This window comes from Rhineura floridana, chromosome 1 (genome assembly GCF_030035675.1).
Source record: "Rhineura floridana isolate rRhiFlo1 chromosome 1, rRhiFlo1.hap2, whole genome shotgun sequence".
Taxonomy (NCBI): Eukaryota; Metazoa; Chordata; class Lepidosauria; order Squamata; family Rhineuridae; genus Rhineura; species Rhineura floridana.
Window position 1 is genome coordinate 189,205,719 of NC_084480.1, and position 18,890 is coordinate 189,224,608.

General features: G+C 42.3%; 1 protein-coding gene across 1 annotated transcript in view; it reads left to right on the top strand.

The window, feature by feature from the left end:
* Nucleotides 1-18,041, top strand: part of FBXL7 (F-box and leucine rich repeat protein 7) — a 205,636-nt gene extending 187,595 nt beyond the window's left edge. The window contains exons 3-4 of the mRNA XM_061589580.1: nt 6,665-7,276; nt 12,311-18,041. Of these exons, the coding sequence (XP_061445564.1) occupies nt 6,665-7,276; nt 12,311-13,047 (1,349 nt within the window). The 3' untranslated portion in view covers nt 13,048-18,041. The remainder of the gene's footprint in view (nt 1-6,664; nt 7,277-12,310) is intronic.
* Nucleotides 18,042-18,890: the final 849 nt, after the last annotated feature.

Consider the following 18,890-nt stretch of genomic DNA (forward strand, 5'->3'; position numbering starts at 1 on the left):
TTATGGCACTAAAAATCTTCAGATCTGGTACAGAGAATCATAGTCGTACATTCTTCAACAAGCAACCACTCTTCACATCACTCTAGTTTCAGTGTCAACAAACAATCCTGAGAATTGGAGGGAAACTATAATTATAATCATTGTGCACAAAAGTATTGATAATCATATAGGGAAAAGTAATGGCCCAGTTTTTCCAATTTTGAGTTTCTAAGGTCAGCATAATATAAATACACATTCCAGGATTTTAAACAAGTGTTGCAATTAAGTGCCTTTATAAAACAGCCTGTTATCTTGTTTAGTGAAAAATAACATTTAAAGTACACATGGCAATCTTAAATTGCCCTCCTGCTATACTTTACTGATGCCACACTATCATTAAAGCTCTTTGTGTGACTGTAAACCAGCAGCTACATACCAAAGGGAATTTTGAAACATCTGCAGTGATTGAACATGAATGTTGGGGACATTAGTAAAGAAACTGGTGCTTTCCCCATTCACTTCAATAGAAGAGGCAGATTTACACCTGCATATTTCTGCTCACAGACCTACTCTTTCTGTTGAACAGAATGAGGGAAGCCCTGTGTGTATGTGTGTGTGTGTGTGTTGGAGCACTCGGTTTCAGTTTATTTGGTCTACCAACCATAAACATAACATACATTTTAGGGTTATGAGGACAATCATAGCAGGGAAAAAAGAAGACAATATACATGCACACAATTTGTTCCTTTCAATCCATAAACAATCAGTTAAAAATACAGACCATCTTGAATCAGAACTCATCTTCTCTTTAATTGTTGTGGCCTAGTTTTTATTGATAGACCAAGGAACCTGACTATATTTTCTGTGACCTTAGGGCTGGAATCTGCCATTAAAATTGAAACTTAGAATTCATCTGAGTTCCTCAAGTGTAGAGAAAGAACTGAGGAGATAAAACGGGATTTCTACATCCTTCTAAAATTACAATTTGGGAGAATATGGCCTAAAACTTTTTGGCTGAGCTGCCTTTGCAACTAAAACTTTCAAGTCAGCCTGGTAAATTGACCTTCTGTAACTGCTGAAGGCAAAGCCTTTAAACTATCCATTGAAAATTGCTCTTTTGTATCTCAGAATATTTATCTTCCCTAATTCATAAAAAATGTTAGAAGTCATCATGCTGCAGTTTGTTTCACCACAGACAGATGGTACTGCAAACTACAATGTGAATGCTTCAGCGTTCCATGGCTGGGCCAGGCACAATGGGAGAATGAGCGAGCAAAAAGGCCCAGTAAGGCAGGTGGCCATGAGGCGGGCAAGCGAGCAACTGACTGACTGAGAAGGACGAGTGGGCGTGAGGGGTTCAGGCAAGCAAGGCGGTGGTGGCCGCGCAGCAACACCTGGCAGCACTGAGATGGTTAGTGAGGCTGTGGGGGTGCCATTCCTGGGCTTATGTGGTGGTGTTGGTGCGTGAAGTGCACATGGGCAGCAGCCCGTAGTTGCTAAAAAGGACCATAATTACTGCTAGGTTGAAGGTGAATGGTGAATGAATAAAGGTGAATGGTGAATAAACCCCATTGCCAGAACTAATGCATTTTGTAAGGTAAGATCTAGAAGACTCTTGTTTAATGCAGCTGGTTGCTTTTTCTAACCCAAGTGACAAACGATGGGGGTACTAAATAGCCAGTGCTATTAACTTTATTGTTAACAATTTTAGCCAGGAGCAAACAAAGCCAAAGGACAGATAGCCCTAGCTGAGGCTAAACACAGGTGAAGCTAGTAACTGATTACAAGGGACCACACCATTGTTTCCAGAGAACAAATGGCTGCTTCAAGTTGGAAGACTGTATTAGAGAAATACGGTTTGTGTTGTCCCTAGGGCAGGAATTGGGAACCTTTGGCCCTCCAGATGTTGCTGAACTTCAACTCCCATCAGCCCTAGCAAGCACGACCAATGGCTAGGAATGATGGGAGTTATGGTAAAGCAACATCTGGAGGGCCAAAGGTTCCCCACACCCACTCTAGAGCTTCATTAATGCCCTCCATACATTCTCTTGGTAACTACTTTAGGTTTGTACGCCTTCAAAACTAAAGGTATACTGTAAACTCAGTAGTGCGGTTAGTGTAGTCCAGTACACCATATGCAGTATTTTGAGACTGAAGTGGCCAGTACAGCATGCCCGCCAGAGTTCTCATTGGACTGGATATTCTTTCACTTTACACTAATTATTACACTTCCTCGGTTTTCCTCATTTTCCCCCCCCCACCTTTTCAGATAGGTATGCAACAGATAATTTTAATTTATTCTTTTAATATTCATCATCATTTGTGTAGCAAGATCTCAAGCGATCAGAGTGCTTTACATGCATTCTTACAATAGGCCATTCTATTGTTATTCTATTGTTATTCCCACTTTGGGGAGAAGGGAGTGGCTGATAGGGAAGCCGTAGTGACCTGACTAAGGCTATCCACTAAGTATGTGGCAGAGATGATATTTAAAAGAAGAGTTCATGGCTCACATACAGCGCCTTGAAAATATAATCAGACCCCTGACCAATGTTCTCATATTACTAAACTACAAATGGTACATTGTAATTTTGTTCTGTATGATATTTTATTTTGAAACACTGAAACTCAAAATCAGTTATTGTAAGGTGACATTGGTTTTATGTTGGAAAATGTTTGTAAGAAACAAACTGAAACATGTTGCTTGCATAAGTATTCAACCCCTACACATTAATATTTGGTAGAGCCACCTTTCGCTGCAATAACAGCTTTAAGGCTTTTGGGGTAGGTATATACCAGCTTTGCACACAGAGGGATTTTGGCCCATTCTTGGCAGATTCACTCCTGGTCACTCAGGTTGGTTGGATGTCACTTGTGGACCCCAATTTTCAAAGAACACCACAGATTCTCAGTGAGATTGAGATGAGGACTTTGACTAGGTCACAGAGGGACATTCACCTTTTTGTTCTTGAGCCACTCCAACATTGCTTTGGCCTTGTGCTTGGGATCATTGCCCTGCTGAAAAGTGAATTTCCTCCCAAGCTTCAGTTTTTTGGTGGACTGAAGCAGGTTATCTTGCAGTATTTCCCTGTATTTTGCTCCATCCATTCTTCCTTCAATTTTAACAAGATGTGCAGTCCCTGCTGATAAGAAGCATCCCCACAGCATGATGCTGCCACCACCATACTTGACTGTAGGGATGGTGTGTCTTGAGGTATGGGGAGTGTTAGGTTTGCACCACACATAGCACTTTGAGTTTTGGCCAAAAAGCTCTATCTTGGTCTCATCTGAGCACAAAACTTTTTGCCACATCGCAATTGGGGCACTCTCATGCTTTCTGGCAAACTCCTGACGTGCTTTCAAATGGTACTTTTTGAGTAACAGCTTCTTTCTTGCCACCCTCTGATACAGGCCAGTGTTATGCAGAGCTCTTGATATGGTTGACTGGTGCACCATTGCTCCACTCCCAGCCACTGAACTCTGTAGCCCCTTCAAAGGGATTGTTGGCCTCTCTGTGGCTTCTCTCACAAGTCTTCTTCTTGTTCGAGGGCTGAGTTTTGAGGGACGGCCTTTTGTTGGCAGTGCCTGGGTGGTGTGATGCAGCTTCCACTTCCTGATTATTGATCCAACTGTGCTCACTGGGATAGCCAAACACTTGGATATTATTTTGCACCCTTTTCCTAATCTATGCATTTGTATTACATTCTCTCTCACTTCTGTAGAATGTTCTTTGGTCTTCATTTTCCTTCAGATCCACAGCCTTACCAATGATCCTTTAACAGTGGGTTTTTATCCTGACAATGCGACAGCAACTTTAATGATTCACAGGTGGAGGCCAATAGTAAGGTAACTGTGTCCTCGACAGGGCAATTTCTTTCATCTGTGTAAACTGGGAGCTTCCACAGCACAGGGGTTGAATACTTATGCAAGCAACATGTTTCAGGTTTTTTATGTTGCTTACAAACATTTCCCAACATAAAACCAATGTCACCTTACAATAATTGATTTTGAGTTTCAGTGTTTCAAAATAAAATATCATACAGAATGAAATTACAATGTACTACTTGTAATTCAGTAATGTGAGAGCATTGGTCAGGGGTCTGACTACTTTTGCAAGGCACTGTACTTAGTCTCTACATTGTACCTGTAAATATCTAGAAGTTTTGGAACAGGTAACAGTAATATAGAACATGATTACTCATGGGGTCCAAGGCTGGTTATGCTTTTGAAAGGAAGGCAACACATGGGCCCTGTGTATTCCCTTACTTGTACAGTGTGGACATGAGGAGCCACACTGGTATCTGATCTGTCATAGGGAAAACAATGCCTTGGTCACACAAGGTAAAAAGTCAACCTTTCTTCAAAGCTGCAACTATCCGACACTATTGAGCTTGCTATTTCCATATCTCTCTGCCAAGATCTGATGGAGAGGTTTCCGAGGAAGCCTCACCCAGTTTTCAATTTTAATTTCTTCGCTTGCTTAAACAATGTCAGATTTTTTAAAAAATGGATGATTATATTGTTGCATGATATATACAACTACTTCTGTCATCGCACTGACTTTTTGGTGGAAGGGCTGTAACTCAGTATAGAGCTCATACTTTTCATGCACAAGGGCCCTAGTTAGGTCCCAAGCATCTTCAGTTAAATGGCCAAGTAGCAGGTGATGGGACAGGCTCTCCAGAGCCACTGTCAGTCAGAAAAGAGAATACTGAGCTAGATAGACCAAGGCTTTGATTTAGACCCTGAGGCAGCATCATATCTTCTGTTTTCACTATGCGAATAAAATCAATCAATACTTATATAATTTGGGGGGGGGTATTCAAAGCATTTCACTCTGTTTCCTGAAATGCTTTGGGCCAGGAGTTCCGAAACTGTGGTCATGGACCAGCAGCCGTCTACAAGCTTCATTCAGGAGGTCCATGGCATGTCTGCGAAAAATACTTACAGTCTGAATTCTGTGGAATTCTAATTGTTATATGATCAAATATAAAAATAAAAGAAGCAATTAAAATGCAATTAAAAAACACCCACCGTACATTACAATTGCTACAGCAGGCAGAAAAAAATCATTTAGTGGTCTTCTGAGATGCTCAGCAATTTTCAAGTGGTCCGTGGGGGGGAAAAGCTTGGGAACCGCTGCTATAGACAACATTTCAAGAGCTTTACATTTGTGGCCTGGACAGGGTTCCAAAAGAACAACTCCAACCCATTTTTGTAATTCTCTATTCTATTTTTGTTCCATAGTGAGAGGAGCTCTCCTTTGAACTCCCCTATTGTGCTTTGAATTATAAGAAAGTGTGGATTATGACACTGTATGTTTTGGTTGTCTTTTTGAGTCCCAACTCACAAAGGAATGGCTGGCTTGCAATCAGGGCTCCAATTCGGCACCAATTCCATGATGTCTCAAATCTCACTTGTGCACGTGAGCGTGAGACTAGCAGAAGTTAAAAATTCCCTGTGGCATGGTTTAGATCAGGGGTATGCAACATTTTCAAGTTGAGGGCCACATTTCCTTGGGGGAAAGTGGTCAGGGGTCATGTACCAGTAGCAGCAAGTGAAACCAGAGCAAAAAAAAAAAAATGGGCAGGACCAAAGCAAAAAGTGGGTGGGTATTCCTTCTCAGGGCACTTTGCATTACACCTGACAACAGCTTTCTGGGAAAGCACTCTAATGCATATTTAGCACACAGGAAAACAACCCCTTTCGTATCACTGAACATTCATACATGTTTCCTTAATTCTAAGGGACTCGAAAAATATATATCTGTGTTTTCAGAATGGAAATCTGTTAATAAAATGCATGCTCTGTCAGTCACTGCTTGTGACTCTGAAAGCTGACAGCTGTGTTCACACGCCCCATGACATGCATGAGCTACAGCAAGCCTTGGGCTTATGTGCTCCTCCTCCCAAGCAGGCAAGAAGAGAGGTTTGAAACATCCACTTTTACTTAACTACAGCTGCCCAGATCATCTGAACTTGTGGTTCCTGTCAGGATAAGCCATGGCCAAACGTGGTGAATATCTGCTCCATTGTAAATGTGTGCAGAATCTGTTTTTATGCATCTTACTTTGCTAAGTGTCCAAATCCTTGTTATGACTTCGTATTTTAAAAGATGGGTTCCACCAATACTGTACTGTATGGGCTCAGTTCAAGGTGCTGGTTTTGGTGTATACAGCGCTATACAGCTTGGGAGGACCAAGACATCTGGAATACCATAACTGTGCTCTGCAGGTAAAGGCCTCCTGCAGATACCAACTCATCAGGAGGTTTGTTCCACACAACACAGGAATCGGGCTTTTAGCATTGTGGCACCTACCCTTTGGAATTCTCTCCGCTTAAATAGTAAACAGGCTCCGTCTCTGTTGTCTTTTTGGTGCCTGGTGAAGACCTTCCTCTTTCAACAAGCCTTTTTAGTAGAGACCTTGTCCCAATCTGCATCTGTGCTGGAATTGTTTTTAAGATGCTTTTAAAGGCTTCTTTTTAGTGCTTTTTAAGATGTTTTGTTTTTAAGATTTTTTTTAAAGATACTTTGTTTTAATTTTTGTAAAGATGTTTTGTTTTTAATGTGTTTTATAAATGTTTTTAGTTTTTGTCATTTGTTTGCTGTCCTGAAGGAGGAAGGGTGGGATATAAATCTAACTAATCATCATCATCTCATCAGTTTGTACTTTGGTTTCTTTCAGATTCTGACCTGAGCATGCGTACTCTCAGCACGCCAAGCCCAGCACTAATATGTCTGCCAAATTCACACATTTTGCAGAATGGCAGAGGATCTTCCACATCTTCCTCTTCAGTCACTGGGGAGACCATTGCAATGGTTCACTCACCTCCTCCAACCCGCCTCACCCATCCTCTCATCCGGTCTGCCTCCCGGCTTCAGAAGGAACAGGCTAATATCAACCGGCTCCCAGACCATTCAGTGATCCAGATATTCTCTTTTTTGCCCACCAACCAGCTGTGCCGGTGTGCCCGTGTGTGTCGTCGCTGGTATAATCTTGCTTGGGACCCGCATCTCTGGAGGACTATTCGCCTGACAGGCGAGACAATCAATGTGGACAGGGCTTTGAAGGTTCTGACTCGGCGACTTTGCCAGGACACACCGAACGTCTGTCTAATGCTGGAGACGGTAATTGTCAGTGGCTGCAGGCGGCTCACAGACAGAGGACTCTATACCATTGCTCAATGCTGTCCGGAACTGAGGCAGTTAGAGGTGTCAGGCTGCTATAATATTTCCAACGAGGCAGTTTTTGATGTGGTGTCACTGTGTCCAAACCTGGAGCACTTGGATGTTTCAGGTAATAGAAAACATATCCATGTTTAAATTTGGGTTGGAGCATTTTGGTTAAGTCAAGGATGGTGAACCTCCAGCCAAGAGGCTGGATGTGGCCCTCAGAGGCATTCCATACAGACCCCATGGCCTCTGCTCATCCCCACCCCTTCCTTCCCAACTTCCATGCTGGCTGGAGGAGGGCAGAGTAGAAACTTAAAACAAATGGGTTTTGTTCCTTTTGTTTGTTTCTTTTGGCAGTGCAAATTGCAGGCACAGGTCCCCAAATTTGGGACCACAGCATGGGCCAAATGGTTAAAGCCCTCCTGTTGCAAACACAGGATCCTGACCTGTATCGGCTCTGAGGTACCTGATATTTGCACTGGAATGAAAATGCCATTGCGTGTGTGTGTAAGAAAAATGGATAGGTGATGGATGAATGGGGTGTGCTTGTATGTGAGGATGAACTGGTATACTTTAAAGTAGAGTCCCAATATTAACTTCTTTGCACTCTACCTGATACGTTCTTCTTTTTCTTTCTTTACCTTGGATCTTAAAATAAATACAAGGCTAGCACTGGTCTCTCCAAAGAGACCTTGTGCTTAAATTAGTGTTTGTATTTTGTCCTTCATATGTCTCTCCAATTAAAATTGTAGTCTGCAGAGCTAGAAATTACCTTAAGTATTTAAAACCAATGAAGAGTCTTGTGGCACCTTAAAGACTTAACAATTTCATTGTGGTTCCGCTAGGGGTGGGGGGGCGAAATTGATTCAGTTCATATTTAAAGACAACACTACCGAATTTGCACTTTCCAACACAATACACAAACTGAAACGCAGCCATCCTTTGACATTTGCGTTTCTCCAAATTTTGCATTGCAGTTTGCCAGCCAAGTGATGTGTACAAAAATGCACGTACTGGGGTATAAAGTAGGCATTTATTAATGAAAGTAACATGCAAACATACATCATAATAGGGGGAAATGCTTGCAAAATTGTCTAGATTAGGCAAAATTGCATACAAAAATGTGACTATTAGAACAGTGGTTCCCAACCTTTATGAGCATGGGACCCCCTTTATAAGCTGAAAATAATGTGTGACCCCCTCCCCCCAGGGAGGCAGACTGGCTGCCAGGAAGGAAGGGGGAAAAGCAGCCTTTCTTTGCAGGCTTGCTTCTTTTTGCTTCACAAAAAGCTCTCTCCTATCATTCTAAGTAAGGGTGTTGCCAGTAGCAGCAGTGCAAGGAGACGGGAATCAGTGATAGTAATCCCCTCTTCTTCCTGGTAGCTCCACCCTCAGCCTCCTTTGGCATCTGCCATGTATTTTATAAGCAGATGCCTGCCCTTAGTGCGCCTGAAAGATGCTCTGGAGCTTCAGCAAAAGGTCTCCCCTCTCGTTTGGAGCAAGGGGGAGGTGTCATCTCGAAAGCAGACAGTGTAGAAGGAGTGAAGACTTTTTTAAAAAAATAATAAATAATTTGTTTCTTTACTGTTCACGGCCCCCTCTGGATTACTGCATGGCCCCCTTGGGGGTCCCGGCCCCCAGGTTGGGAACCACTGTATTTGAAGAAATTTGCACTAAAACGCTGATGAATTTTCATGAGGTCTTTTTATTATTATTACAAACTGATGTGGAAATGTGGAGAGCTGAACTGAAAAAATGAGAAGCTGAGAGAAACCAAAATAGTCAGATTGGCCATCCCTAGGTACAACCTTACATGGACCAGAGCTCATTTCATCAGGTGCTTGAAGTTTAATCCTCACTTGCCTGACGTATACTTGGTCTGCATTTCAAGAGATTTGTCAGCCTTGGTTAGAGATAAATCACCGCAGGAAAGAGAGCCTTTCCTGCAACTCACAAGCAGAAGGCAGCACCCCCTAGCCCTAGGACTAGTCTTGAGGCAGATACTTCTAGGAGTCCTTTCCTCTTATTCCAGGACTGTTCAAGCAGCAGCGGCAAGGAAACAACTGCAAGGGATAAACTTTTCTCATCCCTTGTGATCTGCATGAAACTGCATCAAGACACAATAAAACAGCTAGTTTTTGTTGCACAAGCTCTGTTCATTGCATTTGCTGCAACAGAATAAGACAGCCACCCCTCTGGAATCCAGTCTCAGAATTGTTGTGTTAAATGGTGTGTGCAGCACTGCCCTCTGCTGGAGAGATTGTCTGAAACAACGGATATGCAGGTTGTTCTTAATGCGGCTTGGCATACCGGTCCAGTTGCCTTCTCTGAGCCCAATTTATTGCCATATTAAAAGGGTAGGAAGTCTACACTGATGTATATCAGCATCTGTACTCTATTGATCCACAAACAGCAGCTCCTTGTGAATATTACAGGCGAATACTAGTAGGAGTTAAAAGCCAGCATTAGCAGTTTCTGGCTTGGGAGGTGAATGGGAGGAGGGAAAAGCAAGCTGATGTGTCTTCAAGCCTGCAAGAATTTAGGTTCACTTTCTCATCCTGCTGGTCCTTGTCTCAGAGCCAGCGTATGAGTGGAGGAAAATTGCACACCAGTCACATTAAGATCACATTAAGTAGTTGCGTTGGCAAGTGTACATTCACTGGGAAACTCAGGTTGGGAATGGATGACTGAGCATAACCCAATGAGTCAGGTGTTTCAGACATCTCAGCACACACCCCAAAATCGGATACAATCTTCACATGTGAGGCAGATGGAATCTCCCCCCGACCTCAGTGTGCCAGTGTATTTTCCTACACAGGAAAAATTTGGTTTCTGTAAAGTTGATCCCAGAACATCCTCATGCTACCATTTTCAACTTGCAGTGATTTCTCTCCCCCTAGCCGATCAACATATTTCAGGGACCTTTAAAAGGTTGAACGCAAGCAGAGCAGGTGTGAGGGACCCTTGGCTCTCAAGATGTTTCTGAACTACAGCTCCTATCATTCCTGGCCATCAGTCATGCTTGCTGGGGCTGATGGGAATTATAGTTCAGCAACATCTGGAGGGCCAAAAGTTCCCCACCCCTGATGAGAGTTTCCCTGGTGAAGACTGTTCCGGCAACTCTGATTTTGGAAGTTTACTGATCTCACATCATTCAGGGACATTAGGGTTTAAACAGATCTCATCACAATGACAAACACTGCAGATAGCTGCATAAATTACCAATAGCACTGAAAAAGAGAGAAGAAAGGTGGGGGAATGACTTAACAGTTTATGTTCCCTTCACTTCCAAGCATATGTGACAGAAAACAGTGATCCTGGAGGTGTGCATGTGAGAAAATGAGATACGTATGCACATTTCCTTCCCACAGTTTCTGGAGTAGAAGCATATGCTGAATTTCTCTTTGTATAAGAACTCTCCTGAATGAGCAAATGCACACAGTGTGAGTATTAAGACAGAAAGATGGAACAAACAAGAGAGGGAAGTTCAGTGAGTTTGGGTGCACAGTCACATGGAGCTCACTGAACATGTGTGGGAATGTGGCGTGTTTCCAGCTCAGTGCATGCATGGGCTACACTTGTATGTTTCTAAGTGTGGGTGCATGCTGTTGAATGTGCATTTTGCTGGGGATATTTTTGTAACCATGCATGGGTACCAGTCCTTGCCACACACCCCTATTTGTCTTTAAAGTGCCTGATGTGTGGTATTATGTAGGTGTTTATATTAAAAGAGGTGATTTTATCGGTATCACAGTGACAGCTAGAAAGTTTTCCAAGGCCTAATTTGAGTCATTGTTTTGATTTGAAAGCCTACTCTAGGTTCTGTCCAATTAGATATCCTAGAAATAACACGTTCATGTCAAAACCACACAGAAGTTAGCATTCAGATTTTTCCATGATTCATTTTAGGGGGGAAATCCATTTTGGGCAGGCTTCCTATACATGTAAGCTTGACTGCAAACTAGTGGCCAAAGTTCTTTCAGCTCTCTTGAAACTTTCTTCTTCCATTTTAAATCCTTTAAATTTCCTTTGTGGAAAACTGCTATGAGTCTGCATTTTTTTACATCTTTATTGTCTGACTTGAAGCCACAGGAAAGATGTCATTATATTTAAACCTCAGGTAAGCAGAAAGTCTTTCTATGACAAAGTGATGGGTGAGCACCTGCCTTTCTTGTAGGGGATGCAGACTCCCCTAATAGATGGTATTCATCTGAGAAATCATCCTGATTTCTGCAGGCTACATCAGCCTTGTTCATAGTCGTGCTGCGTCAAGGAAGATACAATTCACATGACACTAAACAATTGCAGCTTCCTTAGCATGGATTATGCTCCTTTTAACCCTCTGCCATTGCATCATAATTCTTTAGGAGAGGCACAATATGTGGAGTGCAGACCACAGCTTAGGCAAAAGCCTTTTGGTACAGGCATTAATCAATTACATCATTGATCCTAACTGCAGCTGGACCCATCTAAAGACCAATGTACAAGCATGTGAATTGTATCTTCCCTCCTCTCACTCATATGGACACAGGTTGTCAGTTTTGTGTAAGCCAGAAATGGCCAGCTTCCATATTCTTGGTGGCCAATCTGCTCTCCCACCTGTGGTCCAGGACAGACGTGTAGTTGTCAGGATAAAGCTGGTTCCATCTAGCAGAAGCATTTTACAGTTATAGAGCACATGTACTCAGGGATAGCATTGCTTACAGACAGATAATCAAGGTAGGTAAGCTTCCATCAAGCTTATATATTACTTGCATGTTACATACAAAATAGAGAGAGGTACCAGAGTGTGGAATATGTCTATTTTGTGTAACTTGAAGATGTGAACTGTTTTCTTTACAAACTGTGAAGACTGTGGCCAGATATTTTACCATATCTTTATTCAAACTCGATGGGGCTACTAGAGACCATATAAAAATGTTGTGGGAGGTGCATCTGACTAGCAGGCCACAACTTGGCCATTCCCAGCATGACCCATCAAATTTATGGCAGAATTCCATTGTCCTGGTCTGGGTGTTTGGGCCCTGCCCCTCCCGTCCCATAATTCCTAGCAGGGAAGATTCCACATAAATAAGGTCATTTTCTTAAAGGAGAAGAAAATATAGATGCAGAGCTGCAAATGGTTGTTAATTCTTTTGTTTTTCTCCCCCAACTTTAGGTTGTTCCAAAGTTACATGCATCAGTTTAACCCGTGAAGCTTCCATCAAATTGTCTCCTTTACATGGTAAACAGATTTCTATCCGCTATCTGGACATGACTGACTGCTTTGTCCTTGAAGATGAAGGACTGCACACCATTGCCGCCCATTGCACTCAGTTGACACACCTCTACCTGCGCCGCTGCATCCGCATCACCGATGAAGGTCTCCGTTACCTGATGATTTACTGCACGTCCATCAGGGAGCTGAGTGTGAGCGACTGCCGCTTTGTTAGTGATTTTGGCATGCGTGAGATTGCAAAGCTGGAGTTGCGCCTGCGGTACCTCAGCATCGCCCACTGTGCCCGCATCACTGATGTAGGTATCCGTTACATCACCAAGTACTGCAGCAAGTTGCGCTACCTCAACGCACGGGGCTGTGAGGGTATCACGGACCATGGACTGGAGTATCTTGCCAAAAATTGCACAAAACTCAAGTCACTAGACATTGGGAAATGCCCTCTGGTCTCCGATGTTGGCTTGGAGTTTCTGGCTTTGAACTGCTTCAGTTTGAAGAGACTGAGCCTGAAATCATGCGAAAGCATCTCTGGACAAGGCCTGCAGATTGTAGCCGCCAACTGCTTTGATCTGCAGATGCTGAACGTGCAGGACTGCGAGACCTCAGTGGAAGCTTTGCGGTTTGTTAAACGTCATTGCAAGCGCTGTATTATAGAGCACACCAACCCTGCCTTTTTCTGAAATGACACCTCACACTTGTCGATGAAAGCAAAGTATTAAAAATGTCTGTATGTACATTTGCACAGTATGTCCATGTACAGTAACTGTGCTTTCTCTGTGCCAGAGGCAGAAAACAGAGAGCTTTAGCATCTACACTTGGTCCCTAAGACATCTTTCAGCAGCCTTGTTCAAATGTTGAAAATGCCAGCATTTGGTATTTGAAAAGCATAATTCTCTAGCCTTTATGGTTACTGAGATACATGACAGTAGGGTATACGTACAGTTCAGAAAGCAGAACGCAAGTAACAGATGTCCCAGTTTGACTTCAAATGCCATGGGTCCTGATCCAGCTAAAGTGAATTGTGACTAAGGCTGCAATCCTATACATACTTACCTGGGAGTAAACTCCATTGAAAATAATGAGCTTTTCTTCTAAGTAGACATGCATAGGATTGTACTGGAAATCCCATTGAAACAAATGGAAGAAGGCATGACAAGTCTCGTTGCTTTCAACAGAACTTTGTCACAGGTACCTTTTAGCTGAATTGGAGCCATAATGTCTTAGCCCATTTTAGCATTTGAGAGATTGTCAAGTTTGTCTGTTTTAGTTTTGGTTTTACATTTTTGGTGCCAAGATTACAGTTTAAAGAACAGTGGTGTCAAAACAGAAGTGCAATATGTCCATCAGCTGTGGGTTACTAGCCATCGTAATTATGCAAGTGTCAGCAAACTAGCTTTGGTGCATATGTATGTTGAATGTGACTTTCAGTGCTGAACAAATTGCCTGCCCCTGCTTTTTGCGTCTCTCAGGAGTCCTGTGGAGAGCTATTCTCTAAAAGTGAAACGTGTCATAAGCCACCTTCCTTTAACTCAGATTGCATCCGTTTCCTTCCATCCGGAGGAAGCATATGCATAACTTAATCAAGTATTCTCACTACAGCCTTTTCCCTCAAAGGCTGCACATGGTGTAGCTCTTGCAACACTCTATTCTAGAAGACCTTCCTTCCTCCTCAGTTTATCTAAAACAAGGATGGAGAACCTGATGCCCGCCAGATTTTTTTTGTGTTTTGTTATGCGTTGCTGAACTTTGATGGGAGCTGGAGTTCAACAACATCTGGAAAGCCACAAGTTCCCATCCCTGATCTAAAAGGATGTGGGTCTTCTCTCAGACCCCTGGAAGCTCTTGTGCATCTCACAGCTCTCCTTCACAATACAGGAGTAATTCCTTTATCATTGTAATTCATAATCCTGACCTGCAATTCCAGCCTGTTCTCCTCATCCCCTCAGGATTTGCTTGCCTTGTCTCTTTCTATTTAACACATGGGTGGCCAACCTATGCTGCAGATGCCACAAGCAGAGAACCCCTAAGGTTTACCATGGCACAACCAGGCCTTGTATTTCTGCCTGGCTCTGGTATTATTGCCTGCTCCTTGGTTCAGTACACTAAAAACACAGCTATGCGGAGGCTCACGAGGCTGTGTATGTCCCAAAGGTACCAAAGGTCTGTTTATCATTCTGTGGACAAAGCCTAACCCTTTCGCCTTTCTCAGTGGAATAGGCAACATATGAAAGGTTAGCACGGGGAGGTGCTCCCAATAGTAATTCATACATGGCTGGGCCAAAACAATGTAATGGAATCGTTGCTCACGACACTTTCAGTCCTCACCCAACACTTTCAGTTAATACCTGTAGTGCCTCCAGAACATGATGTGAAAGTAAACTCAATATTAAACATGCCCATCATGTTTTTTATTAGTCTGACAAGACAGTATGAAGCATTAGCTTCTTGGGGAGGTTTAAAGGCAGTTCCTTATTATTCATGAGTTCTGAAGGAAGTGTTTTGAAAAATGTGAAGGACCTAAGGTTGGAGGTTCCTTAACCTTCATTGGGCTAAGCCAGCTCTCGTGTATCCTGCTTCCCTTTCCCACTCCTCTCCTCCTGCTGCCCTCTGTGCCTTTCAAGTGCTTCACTGTTCACATTCCATCCATGCAGGCACTTTCGAATTTCTTCATAAATCTATAAATATCCCCATAGAGGGGAAGGGGGAAAGGAGAACAGAGCAGGCTTTGCATATAGACTGAAGTCACAATAATCCAGACCAGGGATTTCTCTTCACACACCTTTTTTTTTTAGCAGCACGAGTTTTAAGTGGGGAAAATATTTCCCTCTTTTCAACTGGTAGTTTTCAGAGTGATAATAACTGCAACTATATTTCCCCCAAGTGTTTATGATGCAAACAGCAACTATTAAATGTGTGCTATATTACTTATGCCCCAAAAACCCCATGGGTGTGGCAGATCTGAATGAAGCCCATAGGTACATTTGAGGAGGCTTAGCCCATTCTTTCTTTATGAATAACATTTAAGAAAACTGTGCTGTCTCTAGAAGGCCTACTGTATTGTAGATGCTTTTCAAAAGCTTGGGATTTAATAAAGCAAAATAGAAACCAGTTTATCCTATTAAACTGGAGAAGTCCCCAAATATTAAAAGTCACTAGAGCTTTAGAAAAATACCGCCTGTTGGTGCATTCAGACAGGGAAACTGCAAAGCCTACATACCCAGTGTGTTTGATAGCTGCAGTTTGAACAATAGCAATCCTATTTTATTACCAAAGGTTCTTAAGGCAATAGGTTTTATTTTTATTTTTGTACTTTTCAGTGGCAAAATTCTCATAGTAATATCATTTAGGAACAACAGACATTGTATACTTGTTTCTCAATGGCATAGGTGCCTTGTGCTGTCAAAAATACTTGGGCTCACATTTTCTGTTTCTTTGTCTGGACCTAGAGATATTTTCCAGGCAGTAAAACAATTCACCTATGAAGTCATAGCCTTGGGAACACTGATTTTGGATGCTGTATACTCTAGCTCAGCCTTTCCCAACCAGTGTGGCTCCAGATGTTGTTGGACCACAATTCCCATCTTTCCTGACCATTGGCAATGCTGGCTGAGGCTGATGGGAGTTGTGGTCCAACAACATCTGGAGGCACACTGGTTGGGAAAGGCTGCTCTAGCTCAAGAAAACACACAAATGGCAGGGCAATTGTTATCACTTTTGCAGCATTGCAGACCTAAAGGGCAATGCCCTGTATGGACTCTCATTAATCAACACGATTGCCCTTCTCCAGCAAGCTGTGGTAGGCATGGAAGCTCTAGTCTTACCCCATGAGTGTCTTGTAAAGGAATAGCTGAAGGTGCTAGTATTTATGAACAAGCCAAACTTTACTCAGCCCAGATTACTAAGTGTGTTTAAAATCATGACTGAAAAATACTAAATGTTTAGGGGAAATCATGACACTGTCAGCCTCAGAAATCACCTCTCAAACTCAAGAACCTAAAGGTCAGAGAATTACTGCCTTTCATATTTGACATAAATATTGGAGCTTTCTTTTCTTATAATCAGTGGTTTTCAGACTTTCTAGCTTCAGGAAAATGCTGTCCTCATTGACCCATCTCCTGAGGAACCCTCAGCACAACTGCCATGGAACCTCTAGGTGTTGCAGAGAATCCCAAGGATGCGCATTTCAGGATGCGTACTAGTTCACACAAGCCATTGACTTGGCATGTTGAGCCTCACCATTGCCCCCCATGAACTTTGTGTGTAACCTAAAGCACTCTCTTGTAGCTACAGGTTGCAGGGGACAGCTCTTTGATTTAAGAGAAACTGCTACCTTCATTCTAGATTACTAAGAGCTTTCAAAGACACAGACATTAAGATTAATACCCAAAAGTTGCCTTTGGAAAGCTTGCAGAATTTTCCTATCATCCCCTTCTTTGATTCCTTATGTGAGACCATTTCAAAGATACTCTGCCTTTTGGTAAATGCTTTCCCATTTTATGTCTGGCAAGGCATTCCCTGTCCTTCAATATGAAAACCAGCCATAGGTGATTATATCTCCAGATGGACTGCCCTGTGCGCACATGACAACTGGTTTATGAGTGAAGGCTCAGATGCTGAAAACATCTCTTATAGGGAGATGTGGGAAGGGAAACACCCTGTCTGGTTTTCATTTTTAAAAAGGGGGAGGGAATAGCTGTACTGGAGACATTAAGAAGTGACACTGATATGGAGGGAAATTCCATTTATATAAAGAAAGAAAACATAATCATGAATTCCTGTAGTAGAGTTCCCTTGGAGCAGGACTAGCGAATGTGGTTCCCTCCAGATACTGCCGGACTACAACTCCCATCATTCCTTACCATTGGCCATGTTGCCTCGGGCTTATAGGAATTAGAGTCCAACAACATCTGGAGGGCACCAGGTTGGCTACCCCTGCCTTAAGTATAATTCTGCAAAATGAAGCTCTTTTACATCCCAGTGGTTGCAATTAGAAGGTTAAAGGATGTGCTTAAATCTCTCCTACTAAAACCAATGGGAAAAGTGGAGAAGCTTTTGGAATGATTATTTATATGTGAACTGTGAAGCCTTCCATATCTGCATAGGTATATGTGTGTATGACCACGTCCATTCCTTCTGTACAATACTGTCTTTCCATGGACCAACTGATAGCATTCTATAGTTTTCTTCTACAAATGGATCATCTCTGTCCAAAAATGATAAAGGCGAAGTGGTGATGGGGATCACCTCGAAGAAAGCCATTCTGGGATATACTATAATATACCAGCTAACATCCATTTAATTTCTTTTCTCTTTCCATTTAAAAGGCGACTACTTAGTATGATGTTACCTTATCTCTGCCAGCTACTCTCTTCACTCACTTAGCTCACTGTAAGGAAAGATTTAGACTTAAGATTTGGACCCTGTCCTGAAGGGAAAGTGGTTGTGATCTGAATTGTGCCTTTTGAACCTGTAAGGTCTCTCAAGCAAGATTTAAGGGTGTGGTTTTCTTCTTTCTTAAAAAGAAGGTTGGTATCTTGCTGGCTGTGCTAAATGGAAAAGGAAAACAGTACTTGGTTCCAAAAGGGCTTTAATGTTTAGATTGGTTTGTACTATGTGACTCACTATAAAGCCTTAATTTACTACTACCAAGAAATAAAGCAATATATTGGTATAATGGCTTGATTTGATCATTGTGTATACACACACATGGAGAAATGCATGTTTTCACACTTGAGGTTGACAACATTGTGAATAGACTCCTTGATCTTACATAGAAGAAACAATGTACACTTTATTCCAGGTATCTTTGAATGGGGCCACTGGGTTCACCAGGCTTACATGGAAACCATACCTGAGCATACTGGCAGTGTGTGGAAACAAAAGGGGGCATGACAGAAAAACATCCATTTGTAGAAAACACCAAATACACATATGAGATACAGTGCCAAGGCATTGCCTGCTTCCCCAGATTCTGCCCTGCTTCTCACTAGTACTCCTAGTGGAGCTATATAATCACAGAGATCTTGATATTGTAATTATTTTGCAAGGTCACCAGATGTTTCATAAACTGTTGGTCTTGCCAATAAACATTTGTGTGCTATAAAATGGCAAGACAATGTGTGAAAGACTGTATCCAAACCACAAGGCTGGCAGATCCATCACTTAATCTTGGCTCAGTTTCCAGAGCCCTGTGATGCGTCAAAACTGCTTTTATTTGAAAAGAACACATACAGTGCTATGTACACTTGCTCAGTAAGCAGTAAGTCCCACTGGAATCATTTCAGCTTACTTTAACCTTAAAATGTCATTTCATTCTTATATTTTCTAATTTAACTTTTTTTTCTTCTCTCCACTTGCATCTCCTGTATTTAAAATATCCTCCACCCTCCTTTGCTGTCAGTCTGCTGTAGACTGCAACCCTGAGGGAAGGGACCATGACTGTGTTATTGTTTGTAAGCATAGGGCTTAGCTGCTGTAAGTATTTAATAAGTATTAAATTTGTTTTAGTTGATATAGTTCCTCC